Source organism: Dromiciops gliroides, chromosome 1 (assembly GCF_019393635.1).
Source record: "Dromiciops gliroides isolate mDroGli1 chromosome 1, mDroGli1.pri, whole genome shotgun sequence".
Taxonomy (NCBI): Eukaryota; Metazoa; Chordata; class Mammalia; order Microbiotheria; family Microbiotheriidae; genus Dromiciops; species Dromiciops gliroides.
In genome coordinates, this window is record NC_057861.1 from 516,655,091 (window position 1) to 516,674,827 (window position 19,737).

The following is a 19,737-nucleotide window of genomic DNA, read 5'->3' on the forward strand; positions in this document are numbered from 1 at the left end:
GCTAGGTGGTGCAGTGGATAGAGCACTGGCCCTGGATTCAGGAGGACCTGAGTTCAAATCCAACCTCAGACACTTAACACTTACTAGCTGTGTGACCCTGGGCAAGTCACTTAACCCCAATTGCCTCACCAAAAAAAAAAAAAGAGAGAGAGAGATATCCAATGGGCAGTTAGAGATGTGAATCTATAGGTTAGAAGATTAAGTTATGGTTGGACAAATTAGTTCTTAGAATTATCAGCATAGAGATGATCATTGAATCCATGGGAACTGACTAGATGACCAAGTGAAATAATATAGAGAAAAGAGAGAAGAGGAAGTAGAAAGAAGATAACAGACAGACAAAAGGTATAAAAAAACTGCAAAAAAATCATAACAAACTCTTTGAACGCTAATTTTATACTTCTGGAAGTGTAACTAAAGAAATCAGAAGTGGGAAAAGTAACTGGACTACAAAGAGATGGTCCATACTAGAGGCAGCACAATTTTGAAAGTCTTGAAAGATTGGTTCTCGAGGTACCTAAAGGAAAATAAGATATCAAAGACATGGGGGAAAAAAACTCAGACCTATTATTACCCAAAAAGGATAACCAGTAGAATATTAATAACTACAAAACCATATGCTTGCTTTCCATTTATATGAAATTTTATGATAATAATTTACACTTGCATAATGGAAATCCTTGATGTTGTTATTAAAAGAAAGCAAGAAAAAATCGCAACTGTTATATCAGAAAAAAATCACATTTTTACCATCACACAATTGACCAAAAGACAAAAAGAATACATGATCTTATTTAATTATTGCTTTTAGACTATAAAAAGTATCTTATTTGGTAAAGCAAAAATATGAATTTTTGTTTTATATAGCCGTTCTCCAACAAATTTTTCCCCATGAGTATGTTAAAAATTATATGATTCATTAAAAATATACTAGATAAAAGACTTATCTGCAAACCCTCTGATCATTAATATCAAGTGAGGCATAAATTATGAAGACACAAGCTCCCTAAAAGTGTCCAACTAGAATCCAAGTTGAAGAATCCATGATGAAGCCCTCCAGCTATTGCAGTTTGTGCATTTCATTATGTTGAATGCATCTAGCTGATGTTGCTGTTCATGGATGTCATTATGCTGAATGCATCTAGCTGATTACTATGAATTCAAAGGATAACTGGTGATCAAGCCCCAGCATACTGAGTGAACATCCTGAGGTAACCTTATGGGAGACATAGACAAGAATGGGTAGGCTTACATAAAATGTCATCTATACACACATCTATGAAATCACCGATCAACTGCAGTCTAGTTCTATTGAAGCTACAATACAAAACAAATGATGGATGTTGTTACATGACTAATCTGTACCATTCTGTTATAAAATTTGAATTCCTTGAATTCCTAATAACCATAATACTTTTATTTGTTATGAGTAACCAAATGTAACCTATGAGTAACCAAAGCATCATTTTCTCATTGTCACTCATATGTTCATGAAGTTAAAGTGATGAAAAGTTTGTGTTTTTTTAAACCAAAAAAATCTATGGCACAAAGAGATTTTTTAAAATTAACTCAGAGATGCAAGTTTCTCAACTCCCATTTTGCTGTGGTAAAGGCTATACAATAAGACAATGTTGATTACCACTATAATTTGTGAATAATCTTAATCTGTAGAAAAATCAAGTTTAAAATGAATAATTGAGATACTTGGTATTAACAATGTTGTGTGGAAATTTATTTTGATTTGGGGACCCTACCTTTAGGCTGAGATTAGAAAGCCTTAGGCCCTCAGGGTCTCTCCCCCTCCTCCTCAGCTTCAGCTGAGCGAAAAAGCCCCGTGGGCTGTACAAGACACCAGGTCAGACAGCTGGGAAAAAAAAAAAAGTCCCAGCTCCCTCCGACCTGCGCGGAGCTATCCGAAAGATCCCGGATAGCCTGTGCTGAGGCACGTGAAGTGGGAGTGCACCCCCCCCCCAACCAGCCGCAGCCCTGGCTGGCAGATTAGCTTGGTCTGTGGGGGCGAAGGAAGCCCCAAGATTTGAGTGGAGAGAAGAAAAGGTAAATATAGACCTGGGAGTTAGACTCAGGAAGGGGGCTGACTAGAGCAGGACAGACTAGATAGACAAGATTGAAGAGAGGCTGACTAGAGGGGAGCGGGGACAAGGACGGAGGAGAGTTCAGTTCCGAAAAGGAGAGACAGGGCTGACAAGATTATAGGCCTTATTACAAACCAGGGAAAGTGTAACATGCCCTGAGGCCGCTAAGGCCCTTATTGTATTCAAGAAGTTCGAGCAGCAGGTGGGAAAGAGACCGCAGGAAAGCAGTCGGGTTGTATATTTTATTTCCCTGTATTCTTAATTTTAAATAGTATCTCATAAATAAACTCTGCTTTGATTATTTAGTTAAGAGGCTTAATCTTTAGATTATCAATAGCGGAGCAGTGTGGTGGAACTTTATAAACAGCCCCCATTAAATTAACGAAGTCAGATAGCCAAAAAGTCAAAAGTCCCCAGATTAGTCCTCCAGTCAGATTAGCCCCCCAAATTAGGCTAGTCAATTTAAAAATATTCTAACATTTTAATGGTGACCATGAAGGGACTTACGGCCCAATTATAATTTCTCTAAGCTTATCATTTTTCATACACTCATAATTTTTCATAAATCAAATTATATAATTTTTCCAGGTTAGATATAGTTATGAATAATTAATTTTTTGTACAGTTGAAAATAAAAGAGGAAAAAAGGGCAAAATATTGCAAGCAACATACCTCTATGATTAACAGGGTCCTTAGCTACATATGCAACATAATCTGTTGTATCCTGGAAGGAAAAAAGGTACAATTTCAATAAAGAAAAAAGAGGATGGGGGCAGCTAGGTGGCGCAGTGGATAAAGCATTGGCCTTAGATTCAGGAGGACCTGAGTTCAAATCCCACCTCAAACACTTGACACTTACTAGCTGTGTGACCTGGGAAGTCACTTAACCCTAATTGCCCTGCAGGGAAAAAACAGAAAGAAAGAAAGAAAGAAAGAAAGAAAGAAAGAAAGAAAGAAAGAAAGAAAGAAAGAAAGAAAGAAAGAAAGAAAGAAAGAAAGAAAGAAAGAAAGAAAGAAAGAAAGAAAGAAAGAAAGAAAGAAAGAAAGAAAGAAAGAAAGAAAGAAAGAAAGAGAAGGGAAAAGGAAAGGAGAGAGAAAAGAAACAGAGGAAGGAAGGAAGGAAGGAAGGAAGGAAGGAAAATTTCCTTGCAAAGAGCATTTTTTCCTTAAATAATTAAACGAATTAGGGAGATAGCTGGCAAATGTTTCCCATCTCCCTTTTATGCAGCTCCCTTCATAAATCATATTGTTGTTCAGACTATAAATGAAGCATTCCTGTTTCCTGACCTGAAACTACTTTGTCCCTTGATGGTTTTGCCCTAGCTTCTTCTTTGTGGGAAGAGGGGGCATAATTTCAGGAAGGCCTCCCAGCTTTGCTACAAAAAAAAAATGCTTGCAATGAATTTGATAACATAAGGTGGGGTGGGGGAGGGATGGGGGGAAGGAAATCTATTCTATCTCCTACTGAAACAGTTAAAATATTCATTGGACAAGCAAAAATTGTTTCCATGACCCACTGAGATGGTGAAGAAAGCATAAGAATCAATTAGAAAATTAAGTATTCTATCTCTTATACAAGTCTTGTTATAAGACTTTGCTTAAGTGTTGTAGCCTTTCCCTCTCTAACAGTCTGTCTAATTCCTGAACCATACCCCTTCCTCCCTCCTGGTTTCTTCTTCTTTCTTCACTGACCATTCTCTGGGACATCCTGTAACTAGGAATTTCTATACATGGAACATTCCAAACTAGATATTTCCAGTTTCCTAGCATGTCACAGGTGGGAACCCAATCAGAGCTTCTGAATAGAACCCTTTTTCTTCCTAAAAAAACATGAGGGGTTTTTCTGATCTGGGTCAGCTGGTGGTGAAGTAGATAGAGCACTGGGCCTAGAGTGAGGAAGACTGAGTTCAAATCAGCCTCCAACACCTAGTATGTGTCCCTAGGCAAGTCACTTAAGTTCTCTTTGCCTTAGTTTCCTCATCTGTAAAATAGAGGTACTTACCTCTTGGGTTTATTGTTGGGATCAAATAAGTTAATAATTGTAAAGCACTTAGCACAGTGCTGGCACGCAGTAAACACTATATAAATGTTAGTTATTATTATAGCTATTATCTTATTCACTGAGGTCATCTCCAGTCATCCAGATCTACATCTCACCACTGGACCCAGATGTCTCCAGAGGAGAGAGTGAGGCTGGTGACTTTGCACAGAACCTGCCTCACTTAAATCCAATTCACTTGCAAGTCAAGACATCGCTTTCCTGATGTCATTGGTCCTCTTTGAGAATGGAGGATGAACAACGACAATCTTGTTCACACTGATCAAGATGCCTTGACCCTGAATCTGTTTGACTTGACCTGAATCATGGATTTTGAATTCCAGTGAGAACCTGGTATTTGTAAAGTCCTGGTAGAAGCCCCTCACTAGACAATGTGGATTCTCACTTCCTGTGATAACCTGAAAACCATTATGCCCAAGGCTACCTGATAAAAATCCTTGGTCTCCCTCCCGTGCCTCATCCCAGTCCTACTTTGGTAGTAATCCTTCTAGTACCAGTATGTCAAAGTTGGTGCCCTCCTCATGTCCCTGACTCTTTTTTTCCTTTGATATCTTCAGTTAAGGCAAATAGGCTTCCTTTTGAGACCTGCCAAATATACACCTAAGTCCTATTGCTTTCAGAATTGACTAGTTTAATTCCTCTACAAAGCAATTTATAGTCCTAATGATGGAACTTGATATTGTCTAAAAAATGCACCAATTTATTCTCAGTTAATGAAGACTTGATCAGGGAGTCTATCTAGCCCTTTTGCCTTTCCTTGTGGATCTTATCTTTTAAACCTTTCATTGCTCATCAGTATAGCAGTAATATGGGGGATATGATGAGAAAGGGATGAAACTCCAGTCAGACAATCTGGTTTCATTACCATTTACCATAGCATGTGTGAAAGGGATCTAAAGCTGTTAAATAAAACAAGGATTTGGAATTATTATTTGCATTGCTCTGAGGATCACAGACATTTAGATATGGAAGACATGTTAAACATAATGTATCCAACCCTTTCAATTTCTGCAGAGGAAAATGAGGTACAAAGAATTTAAGTCATATGCCTCAGATCATTAGATGATAATTAGCTGAATCTGCATCAGAAGCCAGTCTTCTTGATTCCAAATCCAATGGACTTTCTACTTATTATACCACCTTTATTACAAATACCTTCACAGAGGCCACTGCAGTTTCCACAGCTATAAGTTCACCCTCCCTTAAAATTAGACTGATAAAGAGCATCCCAGTCCCAGAGAACATTTGTATCAGGCTATATAACAAGCTTTTTTAAAAAATGTTCTACGTGTAGTAGGAATCAGATGAGGGCCAGTATACATTTCCCAGCATTCTGTGTAGACAAGCCTGACTGAGCAGGCTGTGACACTGGGTGATTATATCACAAAAAGTCTACACAGGGAACAAAATGGGTCAGGAAGGAAATAGAAAATCATAGTAATACACAAGCACCACTTAAAGATTCAAGACTGGAAAAAGACAAATGTTGGTCCTATTTTTAAAAGAAAGGAAAGAGAACAGTGTCTGTTAAAAAAAATAGATCAATTAAGCTTGACTTCAATTTGGGAATATTCTAGAATGGATCATTAAAAACAATAGTTTGTGTTCATCTAGACAGGAAAATAGAGATTACAAAGAGCCAATATGGCTTTATCAGGAACAAATCATGCCAGATGAATCCCATTTCTATTATTGACATGGTTGCTAAACTAGTAGAACAGAAGAATATTATACATATAGTTTGCCTAAATTCTAGCAAAGCATTTGATAGTCTTTCCTGCTCTTCTTATAGAGAAGTTGGAGATATGTTAACAAGTACTTTTTCATTTTGGGTATTCATATGTAGCTAATTAGGCTGAGGAAAGTCACCAGTTGTGCCTCTTGTCTTCCCCCGCCCCACAACCCCTGCCCCAAATAAGTTCATTAGATCAGTAGTCAGCCTGCAGTAAAAGCTGGAGATTCATCATTTCCCATTGGCTTCTACATAGTTAGGCAGCTTGGCTTTTCTGGATGCTTAGAGACTGAGTAGAGTTATTTTGATCATACTTTAAAATTTAGAAAGATTGGGAACCTAAACTTCAAACAGCCTCTTTCAATGGTGTTAACCACAGCCAATAATAGATTTCACAGGAATAGAGGAGGGAGGGAAAGCAGAGGGTGGGGAAGGAGTGAATTCAAATGGAAACAAGAAAAAAGCAACCCCATATTTTTGTAACTGGTGGATGGAAGAAGAAGGGGGGGCATTCATAACTACTTTTCATTCTCTACACAGTTGTTTTGGAGATATGGCTCTGTTTTTATTCTTTTTTATCCTTTTGAATGAGTTATGAATGCAGTCTATAAAATCCAGGAGGGGTCATGAGAAGTAAGGAGAGCAATTAAAAGAAAGATAGCTTCTCAAGATGAAGGGGTGGCTCTGCCTAAAGGTTTGAATGACTTTTCTAGTCTATAACTATTTTTATTAAAGTACAGCATATAAATGAAAATAGAAAAGTTATTCCATCTCTACATACACTTGGTAATTACTCAAATGAATCTTTCAAAACTCTGTTGCCTATTAAGACAAAGACAATCCTTTTAAGACCATTGACTCCTCAGCTCAGGTCTTTGAATAAGGTTTAAAAATACTGAGAATTGGGAGCAGCTAGGTGGCACAGTGGATAAAGCACTGGCCCTGAATTCAAGGGGACCTGAGTTCAAATCCAACCTCAGACACTTAACACTAACTAGCAGTGTGACCCTGGGCAAGTCACTTAACCCTCATTGCCCTGACCAAAAAAAAAATGCTGAGAATTGAGTTCTCCATAGGAAAAATTAAAAAATATCCAAGTATCTTATTAAACCAATAAAGATAATATCATATTAACCACTTGTAAAGGAAATTTATGTTCTTCACCATTCTTAGACAGAACAATATAAAAAATATGCTTACCGGATCACCTCCAGAGGCAAAGGAAATAGACTGCATGTGATGATTTGCTATAATCTGTTAGAAATAAGAAATTTAATATCATTTTCAAATTCACTGAGAACCAATATTCAATAGGAATAACCCAGAAATCTATTTCATTTCCTAGAAAATTTTACCAGTCTCAAAAGATGAGAAAGTGTTCCATTCTCAGAATAAGAGATACAAACTATGTTACTATAATGCAATTCTTTACTGATATATAGCCCAACAATGAGCTCCAGGACCATTCTGAATTGGTCTACACATGGGGTACCTAGGATCTCCCTTCTCTAATAATATTAGGGTAGTTACTATCTTAGGTTTAAAGGGTAAGCCTGTGGTCTGTATGCCTAACAAGTTCAAAAGCCCACATCAGTGTACATTCCAGCTTTCCCTTACTAACCATCTAGTTTATACATTTAGCTCTTAACAAGGCATTTACTAAGATGGTATAGTAAAAATAAAAGCTAGAAAACATTACTCATAAATCCGGGATGCACACCCCTCCCAAACACACATACCATCCATGGGAAGAGTAGACACAAACTTTGAATTCAGTGGCTGTAAGACACATTTGTAAGGATCACATGTGCCAAGACAACTCACTCCAGAAATACATAGCCTAGAAACCCTTCCTCTCTTTGTGCAGTTCTCTCTATGGCACATAATTCCCAGTGCCAATAGCCCTCTCGAGTTCATAGCCAGCTTCCTTTATGACCAAAGAAGGAACCAACCAGAGGTCCTAGAAGCCACATTCTCTTCTGAGTGACTACCTTTTTGTACATGTCTATAGGGAGTAAATATCTCCACTCCCTTAATTATACCTCTACCTCTTTCAAATGATTTGATAGGAAAAGTTTCTGGTAAACACCAAGGCCAGTAAGGGGAAAATGAGGGACATCTCCTTCTCATGTACCCATCAGAGTCTCCTCCACAAAGAACTATGCAGCCTGTACTTTTCCAAACTCATTAACTGACTGTCCTTTGAAGGTGACCCAGAATTGGGCCCATCTTCTGTCAGCCAATGGGATTGTTCCTTCTCAGAGGACCAGGATATAAACACATCTTTACAGTTAATGTAACACCTTATTACATTCTGGACTTTCTGGGTTAGGGTAGGGTGATCAAAGATAAGCTTTGAGCCTTGGTGAGAACTTTGGGACAGAACTCATTGAGCATTCTGTTGACCTATGTCATACTTCCTTCAAACATTAGTTGAAAGAGGTGAAGAAAGAGCAGCATTAATATTTAGTCATGCCATGACTTATCCTTAATATATTAATCTATATTCTGTGCTAGCCCAATTAATTTTTTCATATAGTAAGTGGGATGAGGATGGGGGTGGGGAGGGGATAGAGAAGTATAGTGGAGATAAAGCTTGTTAAGCATGGACAAGGGTTTGACTATTAATGCAGAGGAAATAGCTAATAAGGTCTTTGAAGGCTAAACATGAGTATAATGGTAAAACTATACTAAATATCAAAAGGGTTTAAAAATGAAAATGAGAATGTCCTTTAGATCATATTAAGTATATATTATATATAAGCTAACACCTTGCTAAATGAAATATTTTTCCATCATTTTATTTTGTTTTACTAATTCTCAAAATCCTTGAGTTAATGTTTTCTATGTAGGTACATATTCCCCAAAGTCCAGTCAGGTAGACTTGAGACTAAGAAACTAAAATTTAATCACTACTAACTACTGGATAGGTACATCTGCTCTGCAACACATTGAAATTCACTTAATAAATGTTAAAGAAATCTCTGCTCTTGTCAACTAAGATGTTATTCACATTTCAAGGTATACTTGATAAATGAAATGACAGATTCAATTAAATCAAACAGGGGTTATTATGTACAATAGATCAATGTACAAATGCAATTGTCTACATACCTATCTCGCTACTGTCCTCTTATTTATTAGTCCATGGTAGATAATTTATGCCAGCAACCGAAGCTGAAACTAGCATAGACTCACCCCAGAGCCCTAACAAGTATGTGTATGTGATAATACAACTCCCATAAAGAACCTTGAAGTGTAGAGGATAGCTATGGGGAGGAAGCTAATTTCCCTGAATGTCAGTGCCCCAGAAGGATATGTATCCCCTCTCCCAGTACAGAAATTTCCAAGGGGCCCATCACTATTTTAATCTTTTTCCAAGTTCTACCCACCACTGCAACAGCCATTCAGAGAGACTATTTGCATGACACCTGGCATGGGGACCCATACAATATCTGGGACCATTAATTGTTGGTGATACAAACAGTTTCATATATCCCAGGGTCTTTGTTTCCTCCCTGTTGCTCCACTTAACTGAATTTGCCCCAGCTATTAGAATTTCAAGTTATGGCTCAACAAGAATCATGGGCACAAAAAAAAAATGTTCATGCCTTCTATTATCCCATGGCTATTCACAAAGGATAGCTTGACTAATATGCTGGCTTCTACTACTTTATCACAAAAATTTTACACTAATTTGAAAAATAGGTGTGTGTGTGTGTGTGTATATACATACATAGACATGTGCAGATACACAGACACACATATACATATATGTGTGTATTGCCATTGTAATATACCATCATATGATACCTTAAGAAACTAATCAATGTAGTGTCTTTTCATTAATGGCTATCAGGAAGAAATTAAAACTCACCTACCTGTTTTGAATCAGGTGTCATTAGGTTTAGGCTAGTGGTGGATATATTCAAGGTTATGCTCATCCCTGCAAACTGAAGGTTACTCTTTCCCAGGATGTTGGATAAGACTTTCCGTGCTGGCTATGAAATTAAGCAACAATATTTTTGTTTTTTATCAGTCTATGACTACAATGAAAGGGCCTCTTACTGGCATCTACTTGACATTGTTTAAATGTCAACTTTAATAGTTGGTCTAGGGGGCAGCTAGGTGCCACAGTGGATGAAGCACTGGCCCTGAATTCAGACACTTACATTTACTAGCTGTGTGGCCCTGGGCAAGTAAGTCACTTAACCCTCACTGCCCTGAAAAAAAATTATTGGTCTATTATTTGGGGGGAGCAGGGGGGAAATGAGGGTTAAGTGACGTGCCCAGGGCCACACAGCTAGTAAGTGTCAAGTGTCTGAGGCCAGATTTGAACTCAGGTCCTCCTGACTCCAAGGCTGGTGCTCTATCCACTGTGCCACCTAGCTGCCCCTATTGTTTTTAATATGATCAAAATTATATATAAAATACCCAAAACCTAAAAACATTTTCAATGGAGAAACACTAGAAGATTTCCCAATAAGTATGAGTAATGCAAAAATGCCCCCTTTCTTTTCTATTATATGTTCTTATTATAAAATGCTAGTGATACCAATAAATAAAGAGAAAATCAAGGAAATTTTTAAAAAGAAAATAAAGCTATTCCTTTTTTTCTGCTTATGTGGTGATTTACATAGAAAAACCCAGTTCATCATTACATAAATTAACTGAGAAAAATAATCACTTCAGTAAAGTAGCAGTTTACAAAATGTATACACAAAACGTTAGTATTTCTACATAGCAATAAAAAATACAGGAAGAAGCAATTTAAAATGGAAATCCCATTCACAGTAACTATAAAATGCATTAAAAATCTGTGGATCAATCTACCAAGACACACTTGAGATATTTATGTATATAATTTCAAAAAAATTTTTAAAGAAAATGACTTAAGGAATTGGTGAGATAGTTGATATTCATTGTTGGTCTATATCAATATGATAAAATTCTGATCCTACTTAAATTAATTTGTAGATTTAATGCTGCAATAATTTAAGCATCCAAGTGGATATTTTTTAAAACTTGACAAAATAATAGCAAAATTCATTTGGAGGAACAAATGGACTAGGGAAATAATTGAACAAGCAATAGGGCTTTCAGATCTTGGATTCTGCTACAAAACAGTAATCATCAAAATCATTTTGATCTATTTGAAAAATAGAAAAGTAGATCAGTGGGAAATTCTAAGTCAGGAAGATTCACAAACAATTGAGTTTTATAACAAGTATTCAATAAAACTGACAACATAATGCTGGGGGTTGGAGGGGGACACAATAAGTTGACAAAACCACTGGAAAAACTACAAAGCAGATTGGCAAAATTTTGGTGTAGACTAACATCTTACACCATATACCACAATAAGCTCAAAATAATTATACTATCTGAATACTGAGGTTAATATCATAAAAAAATTATAACAATGCCTAGAGGGAGAAATCCTAACCATTCAAGGATTAGAGGTAATAACTAAACAGTTTGTTTTGATTACATGAATTTGAAAGGATTTTGCATGGATGAAACCAAAGCAATTAAAATAAGGAAAATTTATAGGAGGAAAAATATCTTAATCAAATATCTCTGGTATGGGCCAGATATTCAGGATACTTAGGTAACAAACAAGTTGTCAAAGAAGATAAACAAACAGCTGTCAAAAAAGAATTATAAGCTCTTAGCAATCACATATAGCATTTGTCCAAAATCTCTAATAATAAAAGAATGAAAATCAAAACAGCTCTTGGGTTGTACCTCATATCCAATAAATTGGCAAAGCTGATGAAGATGGGAACAGTGGTGAAGGGGGCTATGGAAAGGGAGAAAATTGGTGCATTTGTGAATTTGGGGTGCAAAGTGAAGTAAGAATTGGCAAAATAATATACATAATGACATAGAATGTAGGTAGAAAGAACAACAATAAAATTAATGAAACACTAGGTAATTATAATGACCAAACTTGGCCTCAAAAAAAAGATGAAGAAATACACCTGTCTTTTCTTTGCAGAAGTGGAAGACTATGGATATAGGATATTGCATTAACTATTCGAGTTGGTTACTGTATTGGTTAGTTGTGCTGATCTGTTTTTCTTTCTCCTATCTTTTCATGTTTTGTTAAGAAAGGATGGCACCCCAAGTACAATAGGAGGAAGGGCTCCCTTTGGAAAGGATGTTAATACAAAAAAGATATTTTTACCAAAAAAGTAAAATATGGTCAAACAAAGAAAAAAATTATACTTTATGTAAAAAATATCTAAGGAAGGTAGAAGAGGAAATAATTCAGTTAGGGCAAAAGTGAGAAAGAAAAATAAAAAGAAACACAGTAGAAAGAATAGTACCTTTTGTTTTCTGAAGCCTCCTTTGGCACCAGGTACTGCTTCACAAACACGGCTGATTGCTTCCCTTAAAAGAAAGAAGAAAAAAACTTCTGTATCTTAATCATGTGTCAAGCAGAATTACAAATATGGAGATCTTTTGCTTTAATTGCTACAGGCTACCTACTTACTTAATGACAAACATTATGACTCAAGATAAAGCACCCACTAATTAACTAAAAGTTAATTGAAAAGAGTCATTGAAAAGCAGGTCAAAGTCTCTGTCTAATGATCTCTTAAATTTCCTTAAGTGAATCAATCTCAGGTATCCACAATAATATGCAACTGTGTCATATTATATCATCCACTGTGTTTTCAGGTTGGGGGGAGAAATCATTTTATGAAACTGAGACATATTCTCCATTATGTTATCATTATATATTTCCCTATCTAATCAACTTCTAACCATTCTTTTTCCAAGTGGGAAAGAACATTATTGAAAAATATCAATGTCCCTAATATTAATGCAATACCTTCTTAGGTAGGCTTGTCATCTTCATACCCCCAGTTACTTCCATGGGGATAAAAAATGCACAGTGTCTTAAAGAATTTGGTTATATAAAGCAAATTATATCATGCCAAAAGGTTGTTAAACACCATGCCAAATGGGGCATTTAAAACTCAGAACCTAGACTGCTTTTGGCACCACAGCAGAAAACCACGTGGAAGAAGTAATTCAGAACACACTATTAGAGATACACACCTAGGCTCCCATCTAGAATTCCAGACTGAGTTATTGGGATTAGAAGTTGATAATATCTGAACTGCTGGAAAGCAACTAAACACATAGAAATCCCTGCCTGAGATGCAGCATGAATAGTAGGCTGGCAAGGCTAATGCCTATACCACTTGGCCCCAACCTATCTTTCTAGCTTCACTGGACATTAACTCCCCCTCCTGAATTCCATGATCCAATCAAATCATCTTTCCCTTTGTACCTCACACCAGACACTCCATCTCATGTCTCTGTGCCTTTTTATTGACCATCCTGTATTCCCTAAATATCTACTCCATCCTTACTTGGTCTCTCCCTCTAAGGCACAATTCAAGAAGCCTTTCTTGATTGTCAGCATCCTCCCTCCCAAACTACCTCACAATTTAAATAGTTTATAAGCATTTGTATTTATTAATTTATATTTATGCTGTTATATATTTACTCAGGTTCTTGCCTCACACATTGGAATGTAAACTCATTAATGAGCATAGATTGTTTCATTCTTCATATTTTGGGTTCCCTGTGCCTAGGATAGTATTTAGCACATAGGAATAATAAATAGTTATTTATCAAATAAATGATTGCTTGATTGAAGTGACCCTAGCCTACAGTTCAGGACAATGATTTTGAAGAACTCTGAGGGAATCCAAGATGATATTCCAACTTTAGGGTTCAGTTTGATTAGTCAGAAAGTGCTTACTACAAACTATAGAAATTAGAGTAAGTACAGTAAAAATTGTATATTTCCCTACTTTACGACTGTGATGTTGGAGTTAGGAAGGAAATAAACAATAATCATCCTCTACCAGTGGTCTCTAGGAGTGTTCACTTCGCAAAACTGAAGCAGATTAGATTGTGTTCAGAACTTGATAGAAAGAACCAGTTGCTTAATAATATTAATATTATTATTAATCTTTTATTAAAAAAAATCTCTTAAAATCCAATTTCATTCAATAAATGTGTTCTATAATGCCTACATGTTTTCTTTTTGAGTGATGGCAAGCTTGAGAAATAATAATTTTAATGGGAAAATGAGGGATTTGGGGTCTCATCCAACAAGATGAAGGAATAGATTTTTCCCCAGTGCCTACAACATCTCAAACCTCTTCAAAATATATGTGTGTAGGCATATATATATATATATATGTATCTATATATTTATGCATTCATGCATGTGTATATGTACATGTATATGTATACATAATCATATATTAAAATATAAACAATATAGCAATGTAGTAAGATATAAAGCAAATATAAAGAATACCAATAACCCGAATGAAGTAAAAAACCAAAAAATTAACTGCAGAAATAAGCTAATCCCTAATACCTAACACACTCACCCAACCCTCCCACTTACTATCCATGCAGGATTTATAAACTGACCCATGAACTTGCAGAAAAACTCAACTCTACCTCTCCTTCCTCCCAGTGTCACCAAAAATTGAAAGGGCAGAAACTTGCCCCAGCTGGGACAACTGTATGGAAGAACTCTGTGCTATAGCAAAGCTCAGTCAGAGAACTGAGGAACAGAACTGAAGCAGGACCCTTGTGCAGCTGGTTCAAATCCACTAAGCCTAAGGGGATGAGTCCACTACCCAGAGAGGGATAGCTGTATTCCCCCAAAAGTGATATAGGACAAAGACTAAGGCTGGCCAAAAAATGAATTTTATAATATGGGAGGAGGTTAAGATGGCTTTGAGGTCAACTCCCCCCCAGGAAAAGTGCCATCAAAAGGGGAGTCCAAAAAGTGAACAACAGGAGAAAATAAGGAGGGGAGGGCAAAATTACCAAAGATCTCAAGGGTCAGAAAATTCAGCTAAAAACTTTGAGCATAGGCAAATATACCAACAGGAGAGATACTAATGATAACAGAAAATGGCCGTCAAATTAGCTAAAAGAGTCCAGTCACCTATGAATAAATATTACAAAACAAAGAAAAATAAATTAGCATCTGATAAGGCTAAGGAATCTGTGAATTCCCAAAAGAGCATGGGTCCACTGCAGGATGTTTCTAAATGGTTTAAAAGAGAAAAAAAAATTGTGAAAGCAGAATTCATAACCTACTTCACAGAAATAATTGGTACACCATAAAGACATGAACCCACAGTGGCAAGACTCACTAAAAAGAAAAAAAAATAGTATCTGACTTGTCATTTAAATACATGGAAAGAAAGGACAATCTAGAAGAATTGAATAAAAATATATAGTTAAAAGAAAACATGATCACACAAGCAAAATACAATTGATTCCAAAAGATAAGGGGCAAAGAGACAACTTAAAGATTATGTCTCTCATAAGAACCTAACAAGTCAAAAAAAAAACCCCAAAACAACCACTATAATGAAAGAAATGATGCAAGAAAACTGCCCTGAACTTCTGAACCCAGAAAACAAACTGCCACTCTGAAGAATCCATAGTTGGCCTCCAGAAAAAAACAACAACTCTGAAAAACATCATAGTTATATTTATCGATTCCAATAACAATTGATTCTATGAACAACCAGGAGAAAGCTCTCTAAATATAATGAAAAGGAAATTCTTATAACACAAGCTTATACTCCCACCACAAACCACAGGAGGGTGTAGAATTATGTGTTCAACATGACATGCTCTGCAAACCTTAGCCTAACCATTAATTTTAAAAGAAATTCAATTTTTTTTAAAGAGGCATCTGAATCATTTCAAGAAGGAAAACCAGACCTGAACAAATTATTTGCTTCTCAGACCTACCAGACAAAAAAATACAAGAAAGGTAATCAAACATAGCAACTGGGATAATAACAAAATAACAAAACAAAAAAAAAGATTAAAAGATTTCTTTCTAAAAGTACCCAAGGAAACAAGAGTGAAAGAAGATATACAGAAAGAGACCTGCAGCATCATGAACTAAAGCTCAGACAATGCCACCTACAGATGACCAATGTTTTGTGGTAATAAGTTACAGAAAGGGAAGATGCATAAAAGAGAAGATGGGAAGAAGACAATAGAATGAAATAAGTGATGCATCCTAAAGAGAGAAAGATGATATGAGGCAGTTATTGATGGTGGAGAGGAAAGGTGGAATCACAGGCAGATAGCAATATGTCCATGTTGAGTAGACCTGAATTCCTTTGTAATGACAGTTCAGTTCTGCAATATTAAAATGGCTAACCCCATTTTTTTCAGTTACATCAAAATTTTGAAGGCATAGAAGAATCAACTTTCAAAACCCTTGAAAAAGGAACAGAATTTTTAGAGTTGGAAGGCACCATAGAATCCATTCAGTCCAACCCATAAGTGAAAACACATATTTAACAAAGCTCCACTGCCAGAGAACTCCTTCCCTCCCAAAACATTACTTTTTGGAAGTAAATTCCTAACTATATTATTCCTCCAGAGATTACTAGAGAACATTGTGGGGGCAGCTAGGTGGCACAGTGGATAGAGCACTGGCCATGAAGTTGGGAGGACCTGAGTTCAAATCTCACTTCAGACACTCACTGTGTGACCCTGGACAAGTCACAACCCCAATTGTCTTAAACATGTGGGGCCATCTCTAGCCATCCTAATGTACATCTTGCCACTGGACCCAGATGGCTCTGGAGGAGAAAGTGAGGTTAGTGTCTTTGCACAACCTTGCCTCACTTAAATCCAATTCATTGCAGTCACCCCAATGTTATGGTCCTCTCTGAGAACAAAGGACAAACAACAGCAATAGAACATTGGAATTGATTATTTTTTTATTTTTTTATTTTTTATTTTTTTAATATTCATTCTTTGAAATAATTCAGAGGGGCAGCTAGGTGGCACAGTGGATAAATCACTGGCCCTGGATTCAGGAGGACCTGAGTTCACATCCGGCCTCAGACACTTGACACTTACTAGCTGTGTGACCCTGGGCAAGTCACTTTACCTTCATTGCTATAATAATAATAATAATAATAATTCATTAATCCATCTGGTCTTTGTGCTTTTTTATGTGCAAGCTCATCAATGAAATGTGTGATTTCTTTGATATGTGTTTATATTCTATATTTTATATTGGTTTTTTAGATAATTCGTTAATTTCTTTTGTAGTCTAGGTTTTATGGATATATAATTAATGTAATATTTTCTATAATTTTCCTTTATTTACTTCATTATTTTCCTTTTTCTCTTGCCATCCCTTTTCCCCCTCTTCTGTCCCAAGACCATCTTAAAATCCATTCAGGGTGAGGCACTAGGTGGTGCAGTGGATAGAGCACCGGCTATGGAGTCAGGAGGACCTGAGTTCAAATTTTACCTCAGGCACTTAATACTTATTAGCTGTGTGACCCTGGGCAAGTCACTTAACCCCAATTGCCTCACACACACACACACACACACACACACACATTCAGGAAGGCAAGGCAGCCAGAAGAGCTTCTACCTCTAGGAGCAGCCTCCCAACTGGCCTTTCACATTCATCTGCGCTGCTCTGATTGGGATGAGGTAAGTGGGAGTTAGCACCTCCAAATCTGCTGATGACATGGAGGACCACAAAGACTCTGCCCTGCCTCTGTACTCTTAAGTTCTACCCCAACTCCAATTCCAGAACTGTCTTTTTAACTACTTATGTATCCTCCCTCAGGCCCTCTGGGTATTTCAACCTGCAAAACTCTAGGACTCCCAGGCTTTCCATCTTCCCTGCAGATAAACTTTCTTTAATGTGTTACCTCTCCAGTTTGAATATGAACTACTTCAGAGCAATATCTGTCTTAATCTTTCTATTTGTTTTCCTCAGTGGTAAACCAGACCATGACCTCAACTGTGCTTCACTCTCCTCTCAATCTCAATCTCAATCCCTTGGTGAAGCAATTTTACCCTAGCCTCTATTCTTAAAAGTCTTGTTACCTTGTCATATTTCCAATTTCACCATGTCAAATTGCAAACCTGGAGGAGATAACCAATAAATCCTTTCTATTTTTACTTTTCTTTTTGGTTCTAACAAATTTGAGCAGTTTTCCATTGTGTTTTCTTTAAAAAAGAATGTCTAAGTTTTTTGTTTGATTGTGATTATCTATTCTTGAGTTGTCTCTCCTTGACTTGCTTTCCAGGTCAGTATATCCCTCACATGCACTTGGTTTTTTTGTCTTTTGACTTTGTACTAATGTTTCTTGTTCTCTCCATAAATCATTGCATTTTGCTTGCTTCATTCTATTGTCAGGGTGTGAAATACTTGGTTAAGAATTTCCACCTTCTGTATTGGAAATTAAGGGGATGCCCATCAATTGGGGAATGGCTGAACAAGTTGTGGTATATGGTTGTAATGGAATTCTATTGTGCTATAAGAAATGATGAGCAGGAGAAGTTCAAAGAAACCTGGAAGGACTTGCATGAACTGATGATAAGTGAGATGAGCAGAACCAGAAGAACATTATACACAGTATCATCAACATTATGTGTTGATCAACTGTGATAGACTAGATTCTTCTCACCAATCCAACAGTACAAGAAAGTTCCAAAGGACCCATGATGGAAAAGGCTCTCCAAGTCCAGAAAAAAAAAAGGAACTGTAGAATATGGATGCTGATTGGACCATACTATATCTTTTGTTTTTGGTGCTGTTGGTTTTCTCTTTTGAGGTTTTTCCTTTTTGCTCTGATTCTTCTCTTATAACATGACTAATGCAGACATGTGTTTAATGTTATATATATATATATATATATATATATATATATATATATAACCTATATCAGATTACCTGCTGTCTAGGGAAGGGGGGGAGGGAGAGGAGGGAGGGAGAAAAATTTGAAATTTGAAATCTTATATAAACAAATGTTGAAAACTATCTCTACATGTAACTGGAAAATAATAAAAATACTTTTATTTTTTAAAAAAGAATTTCCACCTTCTGTTTTAAGTTATTTGTTCTCCTTCCAACATTTTCCTCAAGAACTCTCATTTTTAAACTCTTGTTTCATTTCTTCAAGTCACTCTTAGAATCCTTGTGGCCAAGTCATTCTTCTGTCTGATGCTCTACTAGTATTATTCAATTGAAAACCATTTATTAAGGCCTTCCCATCCCCTCCCTTCCATGTGCCAGGTACTATGTTAAGGGCTAGGGATTCAAAAATGCATTATAAATGGTATGATGTATTCAGTGTGAGGGTTTGTTTATGACTGCGGCACCAAAGGAAAGAGAGTTGAAAAGTTGTTGAATATATTAGATTAAATCAGTGAATACAAAAATATTTTCAATGCCACATAATTTGTTACAGCAGTGAAATGACCCCTACTGATTTGTATTATTAGTGTAAAAATAGCAACAACTACCCCTTCAAGCTGTTATCAGTGAAAGTTACTGTGTGAATGTACTTATAGATATTTAATCAGTCCAAAAATACCTTTGTTTGTTTTGCAAAAATAAAATGTTGCTTAGATAATAGACTCCCTTAAATTGTTTTTATATTTTTGTGCTCAAATGTATCTTCTGTTGGTTTATGGAATGTTCTCTATAAAGTTGTGTATAGAGATTACGGTTGAGGCTGAAAAGCATTTTTTTATCTGAACTTAGCCTACTATATTTGACCATGTCACAAATAGTATTTTTGTTATTAAAATGTTGATTGCAAAAAAAAGTTACTGTGTAAGGTAGAACTTCTTGGGACCACAATCATATGTCAGTTTGAATCCTGATAAAAAGCGTTTACATTGTTTTGTTAATACCATACCAAGGGAAATACCAATTGTTGTTATTTGTGACCCCTCCAGGTCTTTAATGAGTTGCATGTGGGTATGGATTGCTAGTATGGTTGGAAGGATAATGT

The 19,737-nt window shown here is 36.4% G+C and overlaps 1 protein-coding gene across 1 annotated transcript in view; it reads right to left on the reverse strand.

Annotated features, from left to right (window-relative positions):
- SHC3 (SHC adaptor protein 3) overlaps positions 1-19,737 on the reverse strand; it is a 173,326-nt gene that overhangs the window by 59,008 nt on the left and 94,581 nt on the right. The window contains exons 3-6 of the mRNA XM_043979902.1: positions 12,217-12,280; positions 9,766-9,885; positions 7,085-7,138; positions 2,766-2,817 (exon numbers count right to left, since the gene is read on the reverse strand). Coding sequence (XP_043835837.1) covers positions 2,766-2,817; positions 7,085-7,138; positions 9,766-9,885; positions 12,217-12,280 — 290 coding nt within the window. The remainder of the gene's footprint in view (positions 1-2,765; positions 2,818-7,084; positions 7,139-9,765; positions 9,886-12,216; positions 12,281-19,737) is intronic.